This window comes from Rhinolophus ferrumequinum, chromosome 7 (assembly GCF_004115265.2).
Source record: "Rhinolophus ferrumequinum isolate MPI-CBG mRhiFer1 chromosome 7, mRhiFer1_v1.p, whole genome shotgun sequence".
Lineage (NCBI taxonomy): Eukaryota > Metazoa > Chordata > Mammalia > Chiroptera > Rhinolophidae > Rhinolophus > Rhinolophus ferrumequinum.
In genome coordinates, this window is record NC_046290.1 from 78,544,487 (window position 1) to 78,565,028 (window position 20,542).

The window sequence follows — 20,542 nt, forward strand, 5'->3', positions numbered from 1 at the left end:
GGCCTGGAGTGTTTCCGCTTTCCTCCGCACCAGCCCCGCCCAGGCCCCGCCCTGCCCAGGGCCCGCCCCGCGGCCCGGGGGCGCGCGCGCGTGTGCGAGAGGGGGCGGGTGGGGAAGGATCGCTGGCGAGATCCCGAGGCAAGGCTAGCGCGCCCGCCCCCGCCCTGGCCCCCAGCGCCCACCCGGTCAGCCCGGCTCAGCCATGATCAAGGCGATCCTTATCTTCAACAACCATGGGAAGCCGCGGCTCTCCAAGTTCTACCAGCCTTATGTGAGTATCCCGCCGCCGCGGATCCGGGCGAGGGGGACTCGTTGGCGGCTGGCAGCGCCCTCAGGGCGACCCCCTGAGGCGCGCCGCGGCCCTTCTCGCGCCTCGCCGGTCTCGCGCTCCGGGGCTTTCAGCCTCCTAGTGGGTGTGAGCAAGGTGCCAACCTCCCGCCGCGCTCCCATCCTCCGACGTGGCTCTGCCTAGGCGGCTCCTCCGCTCGTCTGTTGCCTGGGTGGTTTCCCGGCTGCGCGGGCGAGGCCCTGGAGACTTTCCGGTGCGGGGCCCTTGCCTGTCGGGCAGCCGCAGCCCACCTGCGCCCGCGAGCCCCCCGGCGCTCATGCCTTCCTGCCGCCCGCGGCTGCTGTTATCCTCTGAGGAAGACTGAGCGGAGCTAGTTGGTCTCGCAGCCCCACCTCCCTGACTCGCCGTCTTTTCCTGTTGGACTTCTTTCTCTTCTGCTATGGACAGATGGGCTTCTGTTTTTCTGGATAATCCTCTCATCGCGCAGGAACTTTGGCTTCCTGCGGTTTGATAATAACTGCACGCTCTGCACAGTCTTTCCTGTATGTTGAGATTCGCGATCGACTGTCCAGTTTGACTTTCAGGTGTCTCCTTATTAAAGAAAAAGATGAGTGAGGACCTAACATTTTATTTTTATCGGGCTTTTTACCTTAGTGGCTGTAAATTATTTACTTCTGCAATACCTGGAGACGTTTGTAGTTGACCGGTTAGAACTGTGATTCTCTGTACTTGAAAGTTATGATTTCAGCTGCTGATTTTGCATTTTTCTACATAAGGGAATTTGCCCTAATTTACAGTTTTTCTTCTTATGAAGAATAGTAATATTTGTAAACTTTTGGAAGTGTAAATGTTGCTTTAAAATGCAGAAGATTTTAAGGTAGTAAAGATAAGTAATTTATTGACCAAGGGAGGGTTATAGACATATGTGCCTATCTGAGGGTAAAATTCATTAGGTAAAACAAACTGGGCCTCATTGCTAGGATCATTGTAGAGATAATAACTATTGCATAGTGTTGGGGCATTTTGCTTATAGCCAGAAATGAACTTTCAATTATATATTGAAATTGTGCCAAGACTAACACTTTTATTAAGATTAATCCCAGATAGAAATCATTCCTGCCATTAAAAATTAAAGGTGAATATGTCACTGTGCCTAAAATGATAATGCAGTATGTAGAGGTGTTAGTTGAAGTGAGAAATCTTGAGCTTACTCCTCATTTCCTTAAGTAGTTTTATTTTTCCTAGCGTTAAAGAATATAGTGTAATTTAAATGCTTATGCTCTGTTTAAGAATTCTGCATCATTCCTTAATCCAGGACAAAATTTCCACTTGATCCTGAGTGAAAAAAAGTCCTTTAGTTTACATTGTTACCTATTTGCGTAAAATATAGTAGTGCTATCCTTTATTGAAGGAACTTTCTCTTAACCATTTTGCCTGTGCCATCAATTTTCAGTATAGAAAAGTATGATCCAATAATGAAACAGAATTCAAAAATTTGTTTTTCCATGTCTATGCTTAATAATTAGACAATCTTAAAAATAGTAGGTTTCTTGGCTAATCTATAATATATAATAGTAAGGTAACTACTCCTGTAGTATAGAATTTAACCATCTACAGAAGAATGAATTTCACTTGGAATACATCTTTCTCTTGTCTAACATTGGGAACAGAATATGTTTTACCTTTACTCAGTAGGTAGCAGTGAAGGTTAATGTGGGAAGAGAGGCTGTTATGGAAGCAGTGGCAGCTCTGGTGTCATTTTTGGCCATTGCGTAAGTGACAGTGTTATTGGAGGCAGGGACCTAAAAGGCGTATAAAAAAGAATCTAGTGGTCACCAGCTGTGTAGAAGTGGGGATGCCAGAAGCTGTTTCTGTGTATTAGTCTTTTATAAATTGGGTTTTGCCAGCCGTGTATTTATTTTTGTCATTCAAGAATAATTGAAGATTACACACACACACACACACACACACACACACACACACACACACACTTCCTCTACTAGACCATAACCTCTTTGAGGGCAGAAATCTTTTTCGCTCATTTGTTTGATCAGTCAGTTTGTCAGCAAACATTTATTTCATGCCGACCCTGTGCAGGCAGTGTTTTAAAATCTGAAGATGAACAGATAACCTCTGCTCTTTCGGTAGGGGGATACACAAAGCTGCTAAGAAGTAGAATATATAGCATGTCAGATAGATAGTAATAAGTGCTGTGGGAAAATAAAACAGGCATAGGGAGTGCAAGGTAAGTTTTTGCTGAGAAGGTGACATTTGAACAAAGAGTTGGAGGAGTTAAGAAAACCTGCCTTGCATATATCTGGGGGAGGGAGGCAAAGGCCCTGAGGAAGAAATGCCTGTTTGAAGAACACCAAGAAAAGTGGCGTGGCAAGAGGAGAATATGTGTTTGTATAGGGCGTCAGTTTATTCTATTCTCACTGCTTGGAATGTCCTTTCTTCCATTTTGCCAAATGTCTAAATTTGAACCCTTGTTCCAGGCCTAACTCAAACATTACTCAAGCATTCCCTGAAGCCTTTTATCTTGCTGAAAGACTCCTCTTAAGATTTAGGTTCTTAGGATTTTATTTTTATCTTTATTATGGTATAATATTCTGTTTCACAGCCTGTAATTCCTTTGGGACATCCTATAGATTCCTTGAAGGAAAGGTATCATGTTTTAGATTTATTTGTGTCATCCCAGCAATCAACATTGAGTTTGGAACATAGAAAACTCTCAGTAAATCTTTGCTAAATATATTTATTATTCTCTCCTAGCTTGGGACAGAATTTGGGCTAGAAGTGACCTAAGATTCCTTTTACCTCTTAAAATTTAGTCCTTCATTAACTAGAGGTTTTAAGAATCCATGCCTTAGGACAAAAGTAATGATGGAATAGTTATTACTGCAACTGCTTCTGTTGTAAGTTGAAAGAAATCTCTAAGAAGTATATATCCAAAAAAATTTACAGTTTTGAGTATAATTTATTAAACAATATTTAGGGATGTGGTTGGGTTAATAGTTTCATATCCTCATAGAATGCCAAGTCCAATAATAATAGTTTAACACTAAGCATTTTGAAAAGTGCTTAACTATTTGCCAACCAGCTTCCCCTACTGCATTGGATTTCCATTCCTCATTCATTTATCCTCCCTTACATAACAATTTATATGTTCATCTTTACCATTTAATAGTGCAGATTTCCATTTCCTGCTGTGATTTTAAAGTTTGTGCTTCCAAGTTGCTGTTAGGTGTGAGACACGAAGTCATACACCTATTTTGCTAAACTGAAGTTTTTGGTTCATTTTGCTAGACTCAGACATTAAGAATTCAAAGATGAACTAAGAATGCATCCTTTTTTGTTTAGCCTTTTATATCCTTGGGCTGTGACTGCACAAATTCAAATGTTTTTCTTCTTTTGTCTCTTCAAATTGATGCTTAGCCACAGCAGCTTGACTAAATAAACTTTAGTTTTTTAATATTTGCCTGGCTAATATTATGTGTCTTACTATAATATAAATGACTAACGAGACTTATATTTTTTAAACCAAATATATTTTTACATAGCCATCAAACAAGAAAATAAAAACAAAACCTTGGGTTATGATTCCTGTGTTATTAATGAACCATTGCATATCCTTTGGTAAATAACTTTAATAAAGTAAAAAATGTTTTTGTTTTATATGAATTATCTTAGTTGTTTCTACAGATTTGAAAGATTGTGTGTATACTTGTGGGCAAGCTCACACACAAACACAAATGAAAACAGAAAAGTGTTCAAACTGTTGTTACAATTACAAGTTGCCTCAATTTTCTTATAAACTGTATGTGATTTTTAAGTTGTTTCTCAACCACATGCAAGTCCTAGAAGGAACCTTAAGATTGTGCTTTTCTTTTTTTGAATTTGTTATATAAAGTATTGAAAGTATGTATAACTTTTGTTTTCCTTTTAAAAAATCTTTAAGAAAGACTCATCCATGTTTATTAATGTGTTTTTTTAGTGACTGTTAAGACAGTGTGGCAGATGGGATAGTTAAATTTAAGATCAAGATAGAATTGTCAGCAGTTCTAAGAATTAATTAAGGTGTTAACACATTATATTAACACACAGTATTTGAGCTGTTCTTTGTTGAGAAGATAATTCTAAGTGACTTGTTTTCTTTCCACATTAGTTAGGATGCTTTTGGATACATAAATTGGGTTTTGTGTAGCCTGATTCAAATTAAAAAACACCCACAAACTGTTAGGATACGTAACCTGTTTCCCCGAAAATAAGACCTAGCCGGACAATCAGCTCTAGTGCATCTTGTGGAGCAAAAATTAATATAAAACACGGTCTTATATCATTTTATTAATTTTTGCTCCACAAGATGCAATAGAGCTGATTGTCCGGCTAGGTCTTATTTTCGGGGAAACACGGTAATAAGCAGTGCAGAGTAATAGATTCCAAAACTGTTTGATTCAGCAAATCAATAACTGCATCATAGGTTCAATTTCTTTCTCTTCCTCTGCCTTGCTCTTCACAAAGTTGATATCCAAAGGCTGAATTCCTCCTTGAAATCAGTGGCAATCAATTAAATCCATAAGGAGAGAGTGATCTATTCCTGCATTCCTGGAATATGTCTTTCCCTTCAGTCTGGTTAGTCCTACCCAAAAGTAATAATAGTTTGCACTAACTAACTAGGATCTCCCCTTGGAGATGAGGATGGAAATATGAATAAAATTGGTATTCTATTTGAAAGGTGGAAAAGAGGAGCGGATGTTGGGTAGGCAAACAGGTGTGCAATATTCTCTCTGTATTAGCTCATGTTATTTCTTTTGAATAGATACTAATTTTTCTCTCTGTAATTTTAGTATACTTATGAGGTTGGTAATGTTAGGAATGGTTCCTGAAAATATGTGGTTCTGAACATGTCACACAAAAGATCTTAGTTCAACACATTCCTAACATCAAAGAATCATTGAAAAATTCCACTTTAATATGATCACAATTATTGTAGGTAGTATGCTTGAAGACTTGCTTTTCAAAAATTAAGATTAAACCTGTTGAAAGTTAAAGGGGGAAATGAAATGTTTAATTACAGTGATTTTTGGTTTTAGAGGAAAGGTTATAAATTGTGCATTGGTGTAGGTCTTTTTCTCCACCTTTCTAAACGGAGGAAGGCCTTGTATAGGGTGGCTATATTTATGTCTCTCTAGCAAAGTTGTTGATTGTTAAGTTACTTATTTTAATTTTTAAATAAATTTCTTTTTGTGATTATGTGGAAAATACTTAAATATTAAAATCAGTAAAGTCATCCTTGATTTCACTATCCACAGATAACTGTTAACATTTAGTGTACTTCCTCCAGCCTTTATTTTTCCTTTCAGATGTCTCAATGAAGAGTATACACCATTTAGGCATTAGTAACACAAAATGAATGCATTAGAACTGTTGGTAGATTTATTGAACATTTGTGGCTTCAATATAACCAAATATGTTAATGTCTGGCTGCTCTATTGTTAAAATGTTTAAAAATACATTAATATATGTTAATAGGACTCTAATAATTTGCATGTATTTTTTCTCTGTTTATGTCTTTCTTTTTTTTACAAAATTAAACTTTATGTAACGTGAGTGTATCAGGGTCTTTCCCTTTTCTGATCCCAAAAGGAAATCTTTGCTATTTTTTGTTGGAAAGTCAGAATTTATTCTTGTCGTTAGCACTTGTAGTCATTGTACTTGTGGGTTATGGATTTCTTCACTGCTGCTGCTAAGCCCAGGTGATTCTGAGTTGTAGACCACCTACAGGAGCCAGTCCCCTTCCAGCCTCTTGTTATCTAAAACTCATTCCTCGCCCACCCCGCTCTGCCAGCCTTCTCCTTACCAAATCCTTTGAACTGCAGTGTAGATAAACAGCTTTCTTTACTGAAGGATCAGGCAACTCTCAGGATATTGCAGAGGAGGAATAAAGGCTATCATTCTAGCTAACAGGTGTTAAGTTCTTGAGACTCCAAAGGAAGGTACTTCTAGACAGTCCTTTGAGAGGAGTGGCCTTTTGGGATATTACCTGATCTGTCCATTACACTCTCCTTTCTCTCTTTCCCTGTCCATATTCCTTCAACAAATACTTACTTGTGTTTGTGTGGCCCTGTTTTAAGCACTGGTACTATTGCAATGAGGAAGATAGATGTTACCTCTGTGCTATGAGTTTATATTCTAATGATAGGAGATAGGCAGTAAACTAGCTAAGGTTGTATTTAGTATATGAAGAAGGATGAAGCAGTGTAAGGAGATAGAGAGTGATGGAGGAGAGGCTAGATTAGATAAGATCATCAGGAAAAGCCTCTTTGAGGACCTGACATTTGAGAAAAGAACTGAATGAGGCAATGGAATGTATGAAAACAGCTGAGGAAAGAATGTTTCAGGCAGAAAGAGGTACAGGATCCCTTAAGTGGGACCAAACTTGGTGCGTTGAAGAATAGGCAAGTGAAGAAGGCAAGTGAATGACTGTAAGAGTGGCAAGAGATGAGGTTGGAGAGAAAGACAGGACTGGATCAGGCCCGCAAGTCATGCAGCCCTTTCTTCAAATCTTTCAGTCTGATGACATCATCTCCAAAATTCTCATCACAGGAAGAGAGATTTCTCCTTGAATCCTACTTGTATTTTGCACAATTGAACGATGCCTCTGGCCTCGGCGGGAGAGGCAGTGATGATCTCTTCTGCTCAATTACTTTCTTTCCCACCTAATTATCTTAGGCTCTGGAAGGGTAGGAAGCTGGCCCAGTGAGTAGCGGTAGGGAGTCCCATTCTGCACAGCCTCTGTACTAAGGAGACCAGTGATCAAGCTGGGTCCGTTTCCTCAGTCACCTGGGAAATAATACAACTCAAGAAGAAAAGCGTTTCTTTTTCTCAGACATCTCACAGGCTTAGTTATAGGGGGGCAAAGTTTATGGGAAGCCCACCTCTTACTGTGCGGAGAAGCATTTACATCTTTCCTTCCTTGCTTGAAACCTGGTGTAATTACAAGAATCTCTAGCTGTCAGTCATTATTCTCTCTGTTGCCCAGGAGGAAAGGGCTCCTTGTCAACGTGCCAGATCCATTGATTATTTTGATTCATTCCTGTGTGCTATCTAAAGGGGGAAGATTGCCAGTTCATCCCATCATGTATATACACCTTGCTGTCATTCATATATCTTAGTATGGTTGTTGAAGATAATTTTTACAGTGATAAAATATACATAACATAAAAAATACCATTTTTTAAGTGTACAGTTCTGTGATACTAAGTACATTCACATTGTGTGTGACATCACCATCATCCATTTCCAGAACTGTTTTATTTTCCCCAGTTGAAAATTGGGAAGATTATATAGCTAAGGAACTGTGGAACATTTCAGAGGTTGTTCTCAGCTACTCTTTATATTTCCCCAACATGAATTGTCTCTTTTATTTTTATTCTCAAAGACTCCAGTGTTTAAATTATGTGAGCCGTGTTTGGGAATGAACTTCTTTCTTATTGCAAATTAGAGTGTCCTCCAATATTTTTCCTGAGAATATTTCCAAAAGGAGATAATGTAGTTATAAAACTTGCTGCAGCTTTTCCTTTTTTTAAGGATTGGCTAAACCATAAAAAAATCTTTATTAAGATACCATTCACATACTATAAAATCTACCCACTGAAAATATGTAATTCAATGGTTTTCATTGTATTTACAGTTGAGCAACTATTACCATAATCTCAGTTTAGAACATTTCAAACCAAATGAAACCTAGTACCCATTAACAGTTACTCCCCAATCCTACTACCCCCAGCTCCTCGTAACCACTAATTTGTTTTCTGTGTCTATAGATTTGCCTATTCTAGACATTGCATATAAATGGAATCATGAAATATGTAATCTTTTGAGACTTGCATTTAGCATGATACTTTCAGGATTTATCCCTGTTATAGCATGTATCCATACCTCATTCCTTTTACAGCCAAATGATATTCCATTATATAGATATACCACATTTTGTTTATCCCTCTGTTACTTGATGGATGTTTGGGTTGTTTCCACTTTTTGGCTATTATGAATAATGCCACTATGAACATTCATGTGAATTCATATGAAATTTTTGTGTAAACACTTGTTTTCATTTCTCGGGTATATATCTTGTAGGAGTGGAATTGCTATGTCTTATGGTAGGTAACTCTGTGTTTTAAGTGTTTGAAAAACTGCCAAGACCGTTTTCCAAAGCGAAACTACCATTTTACCTTCCCATCTGTGATGTATGCGGATTCCAATTTCTCTGTATTCTCATTAACTCTTGCTATTGTCTGTCTTTTTGATTCTGGCCATCCTGGTGGATGTGAAATATTATGCTGTGATTTTGATTTGTATTTTCTTAATGACAAATGATGTTGAGCATCTTTTCATGTGATTATTGGCTATTTGCATATCTTTGAAGAAGTCTATTCAAATCCTTTGCCCATTTTTAAGTTGGGATTTTTGTCTTTTTATTATTGAGTTGTAAGAGTGCTTTAGATGTTCTAGATACAAATCCCTTATCAGATACATGATTTACAAATATTTTCTCCCCTTCTGTGGGTTGTTTTCACTTTCCTGTTGATACCATTTGCAGCACAAAGGTTTTAAATTTTGACGGTATCTATTTTTCCTTTGCTTGTGCTTTTGGTGTTACATCTAAGAAAGCTTTGTGTAATCCAAAGTCATAAAGATTAATACATACATTTCCTTCCAAGAGTTTTGTTGTTTTAGAGCAGGGGTGTCCAAACTTTTTTCAACGTTTTTCACCAAGGGCCATATGCGGTAAAATACACAAACAGCCGGGCCACTCACTCGAGGTGAAGTACGTATTGCCTCACCTGGTTTATTTAAGTAACTAAATATATTTTTGGAATTTGCTGCAGGCCAATTAACAATGGATTGCAGGCCGCAGTTGGCCTGCGGGCCGCAGTTTGGACACCCCTGTTTTAGAGGTTACATTTAGGTCTATGATCCATTTTGAGTTAGTTTTATGTATGGTGTGAGGTAAGGATCTAACTTCATTCTTTTGCAAATGGACGTCCAGTTTTCCCAGCAGCATTTGTTGAAAAGACTATTCTTTCCGCCACTGAATTGTCTTCGAACCTTATTCCAACTTTTGTTCCCTAAAATTTACCTTTTATTGTTTTGAGTTCTCAGATCTTTTCAGTTGCTACCATGGTTCAAATTCTCTCTTTAAATAGTTCAAACTCAGTCTATCACTTTCTCAGCTGTTTGTTATTTAAGTAAAATAATAGGATCTTTGTCCCTGAAACTGGGAAACATCTTACTATGGTAGGTGGATTAACAGTCTGGTGTTAATAGCTGCCGTTTACTGAGTGTCTTCTTTGTTGTGCTAAGTATTTTAAATACATTTTTATACACTGTGAGGGACATAGCAGAGGGTTCTTTAAAGAAATATAATGAAATAGCTAGGCAAGTGTTAATACAATTTCTGTTGTAGGTGCCCTTTTTCCTCCTTGTTTGGGATTTAAGGGTAGCCTCATCCTGACCGCTTGTTCTTCATGCACTGAGGCCAAAGTGAAACCCACCCACATATAGCAAATCTCGCCAGACTTCCTACTTGGGAGAGGTCTGGCAAAAAAATCACACTCGTGGAATTTTCTTTGCTGGGGCCTTCTCTTTTTCATGATTCCTAAATGTTGCAATGCTTTGAGGCTTAGTCCTCAGATTTCTCTTCCATTTAATGCAAAAAAGAACTAATTATTCCTCATATTCTCCTTGTTTTCCTGATTTCATGCTTTTGCCCTTATTTTTCTTTTTTTGCCTCAAATGTCATGCAAATTTACACTCTATTCTCTGTATTTCTAAATTCTACCTATCTATGGACCTTTCTAGATGTCTGTCACTTTTCTTTGAAGATGATAATCTTGCTGCTGGAAGTCATTATTCCCCTCTACTTCTTATGCTACATTATTTGTAGTTTTCTTATGATACGGATTGCTCTCGAATTTTGGTTATGAAGACAGCTATTTCTTTTTTGAAATATAAAAAGACAAGATACAGAACACTAAATAGAAGTTTAAAGTAGTTGTATTCATATTTTGTTTCTTGTGTGAAGCTCTGAGAAAGGATCTGTTTCTCTTTTATCTTGGTAATCCTCAATAATTCTAACATCTAGCAGAGTGAATGAATGCATCTTAAGAAAAAAAGTCTCCGAATGTGTGTGGGAGGGAGGAATGAGGATAAGGCCACATTTACTGTTGGATTAGAGGGGAGTTTGGGTTTTAAAGTTGCCTTTTATGACATATATACAAAAGGACAGGAAAGGAACATAGGAAAAGAGAAAGTTTTATTAGGAGGTTACTAAATTTTTTTAAAATTTATTTTTTATTAATGCATTAACATGTATTTAAAATAATGCAAATTGTTGCCTTTTATAACTACCGTGTTTCCCCAAAATAAGACCTAGCAGGACAATCAGCCCTAATGCGTCCTTTGGAGCAAAAATTAATGTAAGACCCGCTCTTATTTTACTATAAGACTGGGTCTTATATAATATAATGTAATATAAGACCAGGTTTTATATTAATTTTTGCTCCAAATGACGCGTTAGGGCTGATTGTCCGGCTAGGTCTTATTTTGGGGGAAACACGGTAGTTGTCTTCAGATGTAATCTAGTAGTTATGTAATCTAGATTACTACTGATGTAATCTAGTAGTTATGACCAACTGAAATGTATCTTTTTTGACTTCAGTTATGAAACTGTGGTGTTAGGAAATCTGATCAGTCTGAATTTTGATCCTCAGTTTTGATGTCATTGCTCCATTACCTTTTAGTTTCCAGTATTGCTGTCAAAAAGCCTGTAGCAGTTCTGATTATTCTTTCATATGATCTGTTTTCATTGTCCAGAAAGTATGTAGACTCTTGTTTGTCTGCAGTTTCTGAAGTTTCCCAGACCCCGGCTATGAGTTTGTTTTCATTAATTGTGCTGGGTACTTGATGGGCCCTTTTATTCTGAAAACTCTTGTCCTCTCTGATGGAAAAATATCTCAGTTTTCTGTGTTCTCTTTTCGAATCTTTTATTCAGCATTCCTCTACTTTTCTTGTCCTATCTCTTCTACTTTTCTTGTCTTTTCTATTTTCTATCTTTTTTGCCCTTTCGCTCTATTTTCTCAACTTTATTTTTCAGTCTTTCTCCTGAGTTTTAAATCTTCTCCCTATATTTTTAATTTTCAGGAGCTTTGTAATTTCTGGATGTTACTGTTTTACAGTATGCTGCTCTTGTTTTGTAGTTGCATTATTTTTCTTACCTCTCTGATAGTAACGGTATGTATTTTAAAATTTTTTTCTCCCTGCTTTGTTTGTTTTCTCTGAGTTGCTTTTCCCCCCAATTCTGGCTTTAGCTTTTATGTTAGATGTCCAATAATCCTTGGTTGACTGCTCCCGCCTAAAGGTAGGATACAAAAGGCTAACTGAAAGCCCTGAATCCATGAGTAGAGATTGCCTATATGAGCTTTACTTGAGGTGATCGGGCCCGGCAGTTTAGCTAGTGTAAGAATTGCAGCTGCTGTAACAACAGTCTCCTAAATCTTAGTGGCTTAACACAAGTTTATTTCTCACTCTCATAAAGTCCAGTATTGGTGTTCCTGATCAGCTAGAGAAGGGACCAAAGGGACTTCTGCGTCTAGCTAACATGGAAGATTGTGCAGGAATTTTTATGGGTGAGGCTTGGATGGTATATTTTTAACAACTGGCTCAACTGGGAAGAAAGAGCTCTAATTTGTAGTGCCTGCTACATGATGTAAGTACGCCCATCATGGTCGTGTCAGGCTACCAACGTGATGGCTCTGGGTGCACAATTGGCTTTCAGTGGTGCCAACTCTGGCATACCACCAGTCATGTTCCATGGGTCAGAACTGAGTTGTATGGCTCCCTCTAAATTCAAGGGAGAATGGAAAATACTGTTGAATTGTGTGCTTGGAAAGTAAGGAACTAGATTTTGGTGAACAGATAACAGTTTCGGCTGTAACTGGAACCTCCAATATCATTATCTTTAGATCTAGGTAGAGTTCCCAGGAGAAGTTTGTTCCAGGCTCCTGTCTGGAAGGTGAAGAAGGTCATATATTTTTGTGCGTTCGAAGTCTGACATGGGTTTTACTGGGCTAAAATCAAAGTCTCAGTAGAGCTGCATCTCTTCCTGCGGCGCTAAGAGAGAATCCATTTCCTCGCCTTTTCCAGCTCCTGGAGGCCACGCACTGTCCTTGGCTGATGACCCCCTTTCTCCATCTTCATAGCATTTCTGACTTTTCTAGTCATAGCTCCCTCTAACCAGGAGCCATTTCATTAGATTAAGCCCAGTCAGATAACATGGGGTAATCTCCCCATTTCAAGGTCGTTAATGTTATCACCTCTAAAAACTCCTTTTGTCATGACAGGATTTATTCACAGCTTCCAGGGATTAGGAAGTTGTCACTTTGGTAGGCTACTTTGCCCACCAAAGTCCCATGCTCTCCAAAGACCCTCTGTTTTATCGAGTGGGAATGTTTACGGACTTTTCTTGGGGCTGGTGGAGGGAATTTAGTGGTCTTTCTAATTCTTAAACCGCCCTCCTATTTTTCACTCCTCTCTCCATTTTCACTTCCAGAACGTAAAAGCACCGATTCCTGAGCCTTTGGATTTTGTGATACAAATTGGGTTCGTTCTTGGGTGTCCCTGTTACCAATTTAGGGTTACATTTTCTGAGGTTAATTTAATACTTTACCATTTCCAAATTTTGTTGCCCGTGACTTCCTTTACCACTTACCTCATCCTTGTGAGTTTATGCCTTTAAAAAAAAAGAAGGAAAAAAACCAACCCTTTATTGTTGTTTTAACTGGGTGAGAAGACAACAAATGTAAGATGTGTGTTCAGTTTACCATGTTAATTAGAACAGGGCTCATACTTTTCACTACTACACCGTACTGCTTTACTTCATTGCCTCGTTTATGCGGTGTGTGGGAGATAACCTAGGTTTTTAATAATATAAAGGGATGTGGATCCCGTCTTTTAGATTACAAATTCGTTTATTCAGTACACTTTTATTGGCTATTATATTCCAACCACTTGATGAGAATTTCAGATTCAAAGACTATCTGGAGGAGCTCAGAGTCTGGTGGAATTCAGGTGTCTAGGAAGGAAATTTAAGCACATTGTTATAAGTGTATAATAGGAATAGAAACAGTATCGAGGAAGCACTGAAGAAGAAGGAACTAATTTTTCCTGGGAGAGTAAAACAAGACCTCACAGAAGTTATCATGTTTGAAGTGAGTCTTAAAAGGGTTCTGCTAGAGAATGGGGTGAGGAAGTAGGAAAATGTGGAGTAAATAGTGAGAAGTTCACTGTGGTTGGAGCAGATTGTATAGGGGAGAAGGAACAGATGATGAAACTTCAAACGTAGGTTTTGGAGGGTGTTTTATGGCATGGTAGGGAGTTTGCATTTTACTTTAGGTCAGATGGAAATGAGGACTTTAAGAAAAAGTACAGATTTTTTTTAGGAAGTAACTGGTGACACCTGTGGTATGGAATAGAGAGACAGGTGGCAGAGTGAACATTTGGTTGGTTCTTACAGTATTCTGGATAAGAATAAGAATCTGTGTTGAAGTAATGTCTTTGAATCCAGTTTTACTGTTTCTGAAAAAGTAACAGGACTGAATGGACGTGGGAAGTGAAAGAAAAGGAATCATCAAGGTTTTTGGCCTAAGAGTCTGGTGAATGGTGATGCTATTAACTGAGATTAGAATATGGTAAGAAAAATAGGTTTTAGGGAAAAATGGGATGTTTTTAGTCTTCAACATGTTTAAGTTTTAATATAACTTTATTGGCTACAAGTGGAGATGCATATTGGAAGCTGGAAATATCTATCACCAACTCAGAAAAGAAGGTAGGCTTCTTTTAGGCACTAGGCGTGTGGGCGAATTAAAAATTAGGGAGATAATAACATGGTTGAAGCCACAAGAGTAGGTAAGGCCACCCAGGGACACTATTTAGCTCTAGATGAAGACTAGAATGAGATGATACAGAGACAATCAAGCAAACAAGGAAAAAATAGGGCGCTGTCTTATACAGTGCTTTTTCCCCTCCCTCGCTCCCTCCCTCCCTCTCTCCCTCCCTCCTCCTTTTCAGTTTTTTAATGAAACATTGATTAGATAAAAAAGAATATATCAAATATCTGTAAGATAAAAGAAATAACCTCCAAATTACAGTGTATTCACCACCCTTTTTAAGAGAAATTACCAATATCTTTTGAAGTCTTTCTGTACCTGTCTTGTATTTCATCCTATTTCCTCTCTATTCTATAACTACCATCTTGAATTTTTAAAAATAATTTTTATTTTTGGTTTGCCACATATTTTATGTCCTTAATTTATTGTTTAGTTTTACATGTTTTTGAACTTAAAAACATAGAATCGTAGTGTTTATAGTCTTCTGTGACTTGATTAAAAAAACCCTCAACATTTCTAAGATCATCATTGGCATTAGAGCTGTTGTAGTCATTCATTTTCATGCAGGAATAGGCCACAACTTAGCTATGTATTCTAGTATTGATGGATGTTCATCATACATTGTAGTTTTTTTTGTTTTTGTTTTTTTTTGGCTGTTACAAACAGTGCTGCTGTAAGCATTCTTGCAAACATCTTTTTTAATTTCTCTAGGGTATAACTAGGAGTTGAATAGCATTCTCCTGGTGTACTCGCATGTTCAGCTTTACTAGGTAATGCTCATCTGTTTTCAGAAGTAGTACCAATTTACAGTTCTTCTAGTATTGTATAAGTGCTTTGTTCCACATTCTTGCCAGTATTTTATATTATTAGACATATGTCTTCATCAATAGTATGGACACAATAGTACAGACGCTATTGTAGTGTCCATACTAATGTTGTCATTGTAATTTTAATTAGCATTTTTGTTTTTCATTTTTTCATTTATTAAATTTATTGGGGTGATATTAGTAAAATTATATAGGTTTCAAGTGTACATTTCTGTAATACATCATCTATATATTGCATTGTGTGTTCACCACCCAGACTCAGTTCTCTTTCCATCACCGTTTGACCCCATGTTCCCTCTTCTGCCAACCCCACTTCCCCCTTACCCTCTGGTAACCACTAGACTGTTGTCTTTGTCTGTGAGTTTTTGTTTCTTTGTTTATCTGTCTTGTTCGTTTGTTGCTTTCAGTTTTATATTCCACATATGAGTGAAGTTATATGGTTCTCGACTTTTTCTGTCTGATTTTTCTGTCTGATTTATTTCACTTAGCCTAATCTCAAGATCCATCCATGTCGCATTTTTTTTCTTTCCTGTGCAGACTTCAGCATCTTTCATAGTTTATTCACCATTCTGGTTTCCATTTCTGATAACATATAAAGATAAGTAAGATGGATTGACTCTTATCTCAATTTGCATTTAGTTAAACTTGCTTAATTGGAAGCTCCAAACTTTCTTTCATTAGAATATATTAGATTAGCTACATGGATTAGTTATAACTAATTCTGTTTCAGTTTACTCATTTGAAAAACAATAGGCTTTGACTAGTTAATATCTGGTGTCTCTTTTACTAGTGTCTGTAATTCATCTGATAGTTTCTTGTTGGTTTTTGAACTTAGAAATAAATTAGTTATATTGTAGTGGTAAACTATAAAGTGTTGATTCTTGTTTTTTTTGTTTTTCATAAGAAAATGTTGGGTTTTGTTTCTGTAAGATGTGATATGTTCGTTTTCCAAGGAACTCTCTTTTAGATGAATTTCCTAGACAGATACTACTTTTATTTTTTAAATTCTTAAAATGCTATTAAAACTATAAGTTCGAGTCTAACATATATGAATTATTCTTTTTCAGAGTGAAGATACACAACAGCAAATCATCAGGGAGACATTCCATTTGGTATCTAAGAGAGATGAAAATGTTTGTAATTTCCTAGAAGGAGGATTGTAAGTAAAGCATTCCATAGACATTTGTAATCTTTGCCTATATGATTAAAGTGTATACTGTTTAATCAGTTTATGTTAAAAGTTTCCTAATTTTAATTAATTGGATAAGATGAATTAATTGCCACTTAAGCTAGCTATAAATCTAATTTAAAGAATGTTTTTAAGATATATAATCAATTTTTTTCTTTTTAAGAATTTTATAAAGGTATTTTAAATAAAGATAATATATTCATATGGCAAAAATTCAAACATTGCAAAGAAGCATAAAATGTAAACTGTCTCCCTCTCCGAACTTTAGTTCTTCTTCCCAGTTTTTTGTGTATCCTTCTAGAAAATTAATTTTGCATTGACTGACATGTAAAAGTATGACCTTAAAACATTTTATTTATGTGATCAAACCATGTATGCCTAGTTTGCATGTTGCTTGTTTTCACTCAATATTTTGAAAAGCTTTGTGTGTAAACACATCTAGACCTATCTTCTTCTCTTTAATGACTACAGAATCCTTTATTTTATTATTACAAACAAGACTGAGGTCTGCTTTTCAACTATATATTCCTGTATGTGTGTACACGTATGTATAGGCATGTCTGTATATATATAAATTACAGCTAATATATTTTTCTATTTTAAATGAATAAATAAGAATTACTTATAATTAAATTGCCAACGATTAAAATAAATACTTTTAAATTACTAGGTTCCATAAATACAGTTTGCTCTCAAATAATTTTCTAAATGTTCCCCCCATGTTTATGTAATTTCTTAATAAGATACTTCCTCACTGACCATTCAAAAACTAAACTTTAACTGAGCCCCATTATGAATAATCACAAGTTAGTCAGCGTAACCTACACTTTGTATTTTAAGGTACATATTATAAAAAATAGGATAGTAGTAATTCTTATCTGACCATAAATTACTTTTTGTCATGTAAAAATTTTACTGTCTTTTCATAACATTTTATATTATGCTGTGCTTAAATTTACAAATACACACTTAGAATTTGTAAATTTTGCTGTTAATTCAAGACTTCCAATTTAATAGTTGAGACAGATACACCTGCTTTCTGTTTTTGTATTTTAATTGTACTTTACTTGGTTCCTTTAAACTTCTGTAGTTTAGTTGTGTTCGCCATTACCAGGACTTCCCTCATCTCAGCCTCTTAATCTCTTATCTCATAGGAAACTTACTACCCAGCACAATGCACTGCATGTGATAGACGAGCAAGAATCTGGTTGATCTAACCAGGGCACTGTTTGAACTAGAAATTATGTGGTTATTTCTTTCCAACCTTATAAAAAGTAGAAAGCAAATGTTGCATCGAAGATGAGGCTACACGTCCGGTTGGTTCTAGTTTTGTCATTAACACACTGATTTTCTTGGCCAGGTAACTTAAATTCTTAGACCTCAGTTTTCGCCTCTGTAAAATGAGGTATTTGGACTAAGGATTTCTAAACTTCTGTGGTTTGATACGATGTATTGCATTCCATACAAGAATTTGTATCAGTGTTTATTATCAGTATTGTACTGTAGTTTAATGATGAAAATGTTTTTAAAGGCAAAATACATACTTGCCACATTAATATCTTTGCTTTCTTTTAATAACATTAATAGCCATTTGGAAACTTAAAGGTTGGGTCATCTTTTAATGCAGAGCCAAACAAGAGTGTAAGATAACTCACTGCTACATTGCTGATTCAGGATGAAGCAAAGCCTGCTGTTTGTGCTTTTTGTCTCTTTCAAGGAACAATTGCAGTCATAACCTATAAAAATAATCGCAGAGAATTTTTAAAGTGCACATATTTTCAAATTGAATATCTTTTCTAGAAATGTATCTAGCAAGGTAGAAACTTTTTTTGTAAACGATTATTTCCCCTTTTGCTATTAGAGAACATAAAGATAGTGTATAGAGAATTTGTTTCTACATGGCGTGTAAATTCAGTGTTACCATTATTAAGTTAGTAATAGATGTTATTTTTCCATATCTTGTTTGATTATTCAATTAGCTTTGTTTACATGTAGTCCTGCTAATAAGTTAGTGCTAGAGGGCCTTTTGAGAGAGTGAACCAATTATTGTAAACTTAGCTATGAAATAGCTAAACTGTATTTAGAAAACTGTTAGATGTTTGGAATGATTTCTAAATTATTTTTAAAATTCTGTAATTCTAGTCAATATAAAAACAGTCGATGATAGAATTGAATATCTCTTAGCTCTTTTTTTTTTTTTTGCATTTATATTCCAAAAAATGTATTTTTGAAGATCTTGATGGGAAGTCTGTTCGAATTTAAGAAGAAATATCATTCTTTTTATTTTCTAGTTGTTAATCAGTCTTAAGCTGTGTAACTTACTGTGACCTATGGAGTTAAATCTATTAAACACTTACAAATGCCCTGTGATATGATTTCTGTCTACTTCTCTGACCTCATTGTTTACTAATCTTTCTTTGTCTTCAAGCTTTGTTTCTCTTCCCTGAACATCAAGATTTCGTTCTTGGTGAAATGGCCTTTTTATTAGTTGTTGCCTTTGCCTGAAATGCTCTTCTCTAATTTTTTTCATAGCTGGCTCATTATCAGTAGATCTCAGCCTAAATGCCTTAACATCCAACCTGAAATAATGAACCCATCAATATGGTGTCATGCTATTTTGATTGCCTATGTACAGTAGCACTTTCCACTCTGATAATTTTTTCTTATTTATTTGTTTGTTTATTGTTTTTTGCCCACTGTCAGTGCCTGGCACATAGTAGTTATTCAGGAGAGAATTGAATGAATGAATTAATTAAAATTAAGCACCGGCATCTTTTACTTGACATTTTTGTAGAAAACAACCATCTTAATTTAGTCTCTAATACAAGTTCACTTGAATGCTTGCTTTGCCATTAAATAAAAGGTTTTTAAGCAAATTGTCAGTTTGCTTGAGCTCATGAAAATGTTTTTCATTTTGTTCCTATAACATTGCAATTGTTTTGTTTTGTCATTTAGATTAATTGGAGGATCTGACAACAAACTGATTTATAGACATTATGCAACGTTATATTTTGTCTTTTGTGTGGATTCTTCAGAAAGTGAACTTGGCATTTTAGATCTAATTCAAGTAAGTTAACCCTTGCCTCTAACTGTCTTAAATAACAATTTTGGCATTTATAGTTTTAAAAATTTGTATGTTCTAGATTTTCTAAACTGATGTTTTGTTTGATAAGAAATGAGGTGTTCCGTAGTAGATATTGGGTGGATAAAAGAGGGATGAGGGATGTAGAAACATGTAGGCTAACTTAATCTGATTAATACTAACCCCAGCTAATTTCATCACGCCCCTCTTTTCCTGTTCACGTAAGTCACCACAAGAGCCCAAGACTCATGATTCTCTTACTATAGGTATCCAGATCTGACCCCAAAACCCACTGTCCCTGTCTCCTGAAAAATCTTTCATTATGTCTCTGGAGCTCAAGGTCAGTTCTCAGCAAATTCCTCTTAATCTTCAACCTGTTCTGTTAATATTACCTTCACCTATTTGCTCTAAGTTAAATCTGGTTTCTCTGATGACATTACCTGCAACCCTTCCCAGTGGTAGCAATTTTCTCTCATGCTTTCTTCATACCATGGAGTCTGGAGGTGTTTTCTTTGCTTCTCATTGCTTTTTCCAGACCATTCTCTCTTCTAAAACATCTCCAGACTTTATCTCATGTTATCAAACTGTACTGTACCACCTTATACCCGTTCCATGGCAGTAATCTTTCATCCCTACTTCCCATTCATTGGAGATTTTGTCAAAAACTTTCAAGGGTCTGAGATTTTACCTCACTTGCAAGCTAACAGGGTAACTGCTACAGTTTCATCGATGCTAGCAGAAGACGAGAGATTTCTGGGCCAGAAACGAAGGACTATTACTAACAGCAAAAGCAGGAGCTAAAGTTACAGCATTTGCTTACATTGGTTCCTCAAGTCCCAATTCCCAAAGTGTGTCTTGAAGAGGGCCGCATGATACCTGCATACACAGTGGGCTGAGCTGTAGGAGAGGAACCCAAGCTTAGGGAACTGGAATCTTTTATAATGGACACTCATGCACGTCTGCCCTTCACACGGAAGAAGAAAATATCTGCTAATAGTATAGGTAAACCTACTTCAGAGGGAGACAATCTCTGTTTTCCAGGGCTTTTTGCTGTGTAAGCTTGCTTGAAAAGATAGTCCACAATAAAGGCAGTCAGAAACTCTGTTCCCATTATGTGCAGAAATGGGAGACCATGGAGAATTGTTCCCTGCATTCACTCCTGTCCTACTTGTGTTATAATTCTTTGTGATTTCAGTGTTCGTGGGG

The 20,542-nt window shown here is 36.6% G+C and overlaps 1 protein-coding gene across 5 annotated transcripts in view; it reads left to right on the forward strand.

Moving 5' to 3' along the window:
• Positions 1-70: 70 nt before the first annotated feature.
• Positions 71-20,542, forward strand: part of AP3S1 (adaptor related protein complex 3 subunit sigma 1) — a 62,445-nt gene continuing 41,973 nt past the window's right edge. For all 5 annotated transcript variants that reach the window (XR_004423502.1, XM_033110230.1, XM_033110231.1 and 2 more), the window contains exons 1-3: positions 71-271; positions 16,133-16,224; positions 19,210-19,321. Coding sequence is in view for 4 of the 5 variants with exons in the window: in XM_033110230.1 (XP_032966121.1) it covers positions 203-271; positions 16,133-16,224; positions 19,210-19,321 (273 nt within the window). In the remaining variant the exon portion in view is untranslated. The remainder of the gene's footprint in view (positions 272-16,132; positions 16,225-19,209; positions 19,322-20,542) is intronic.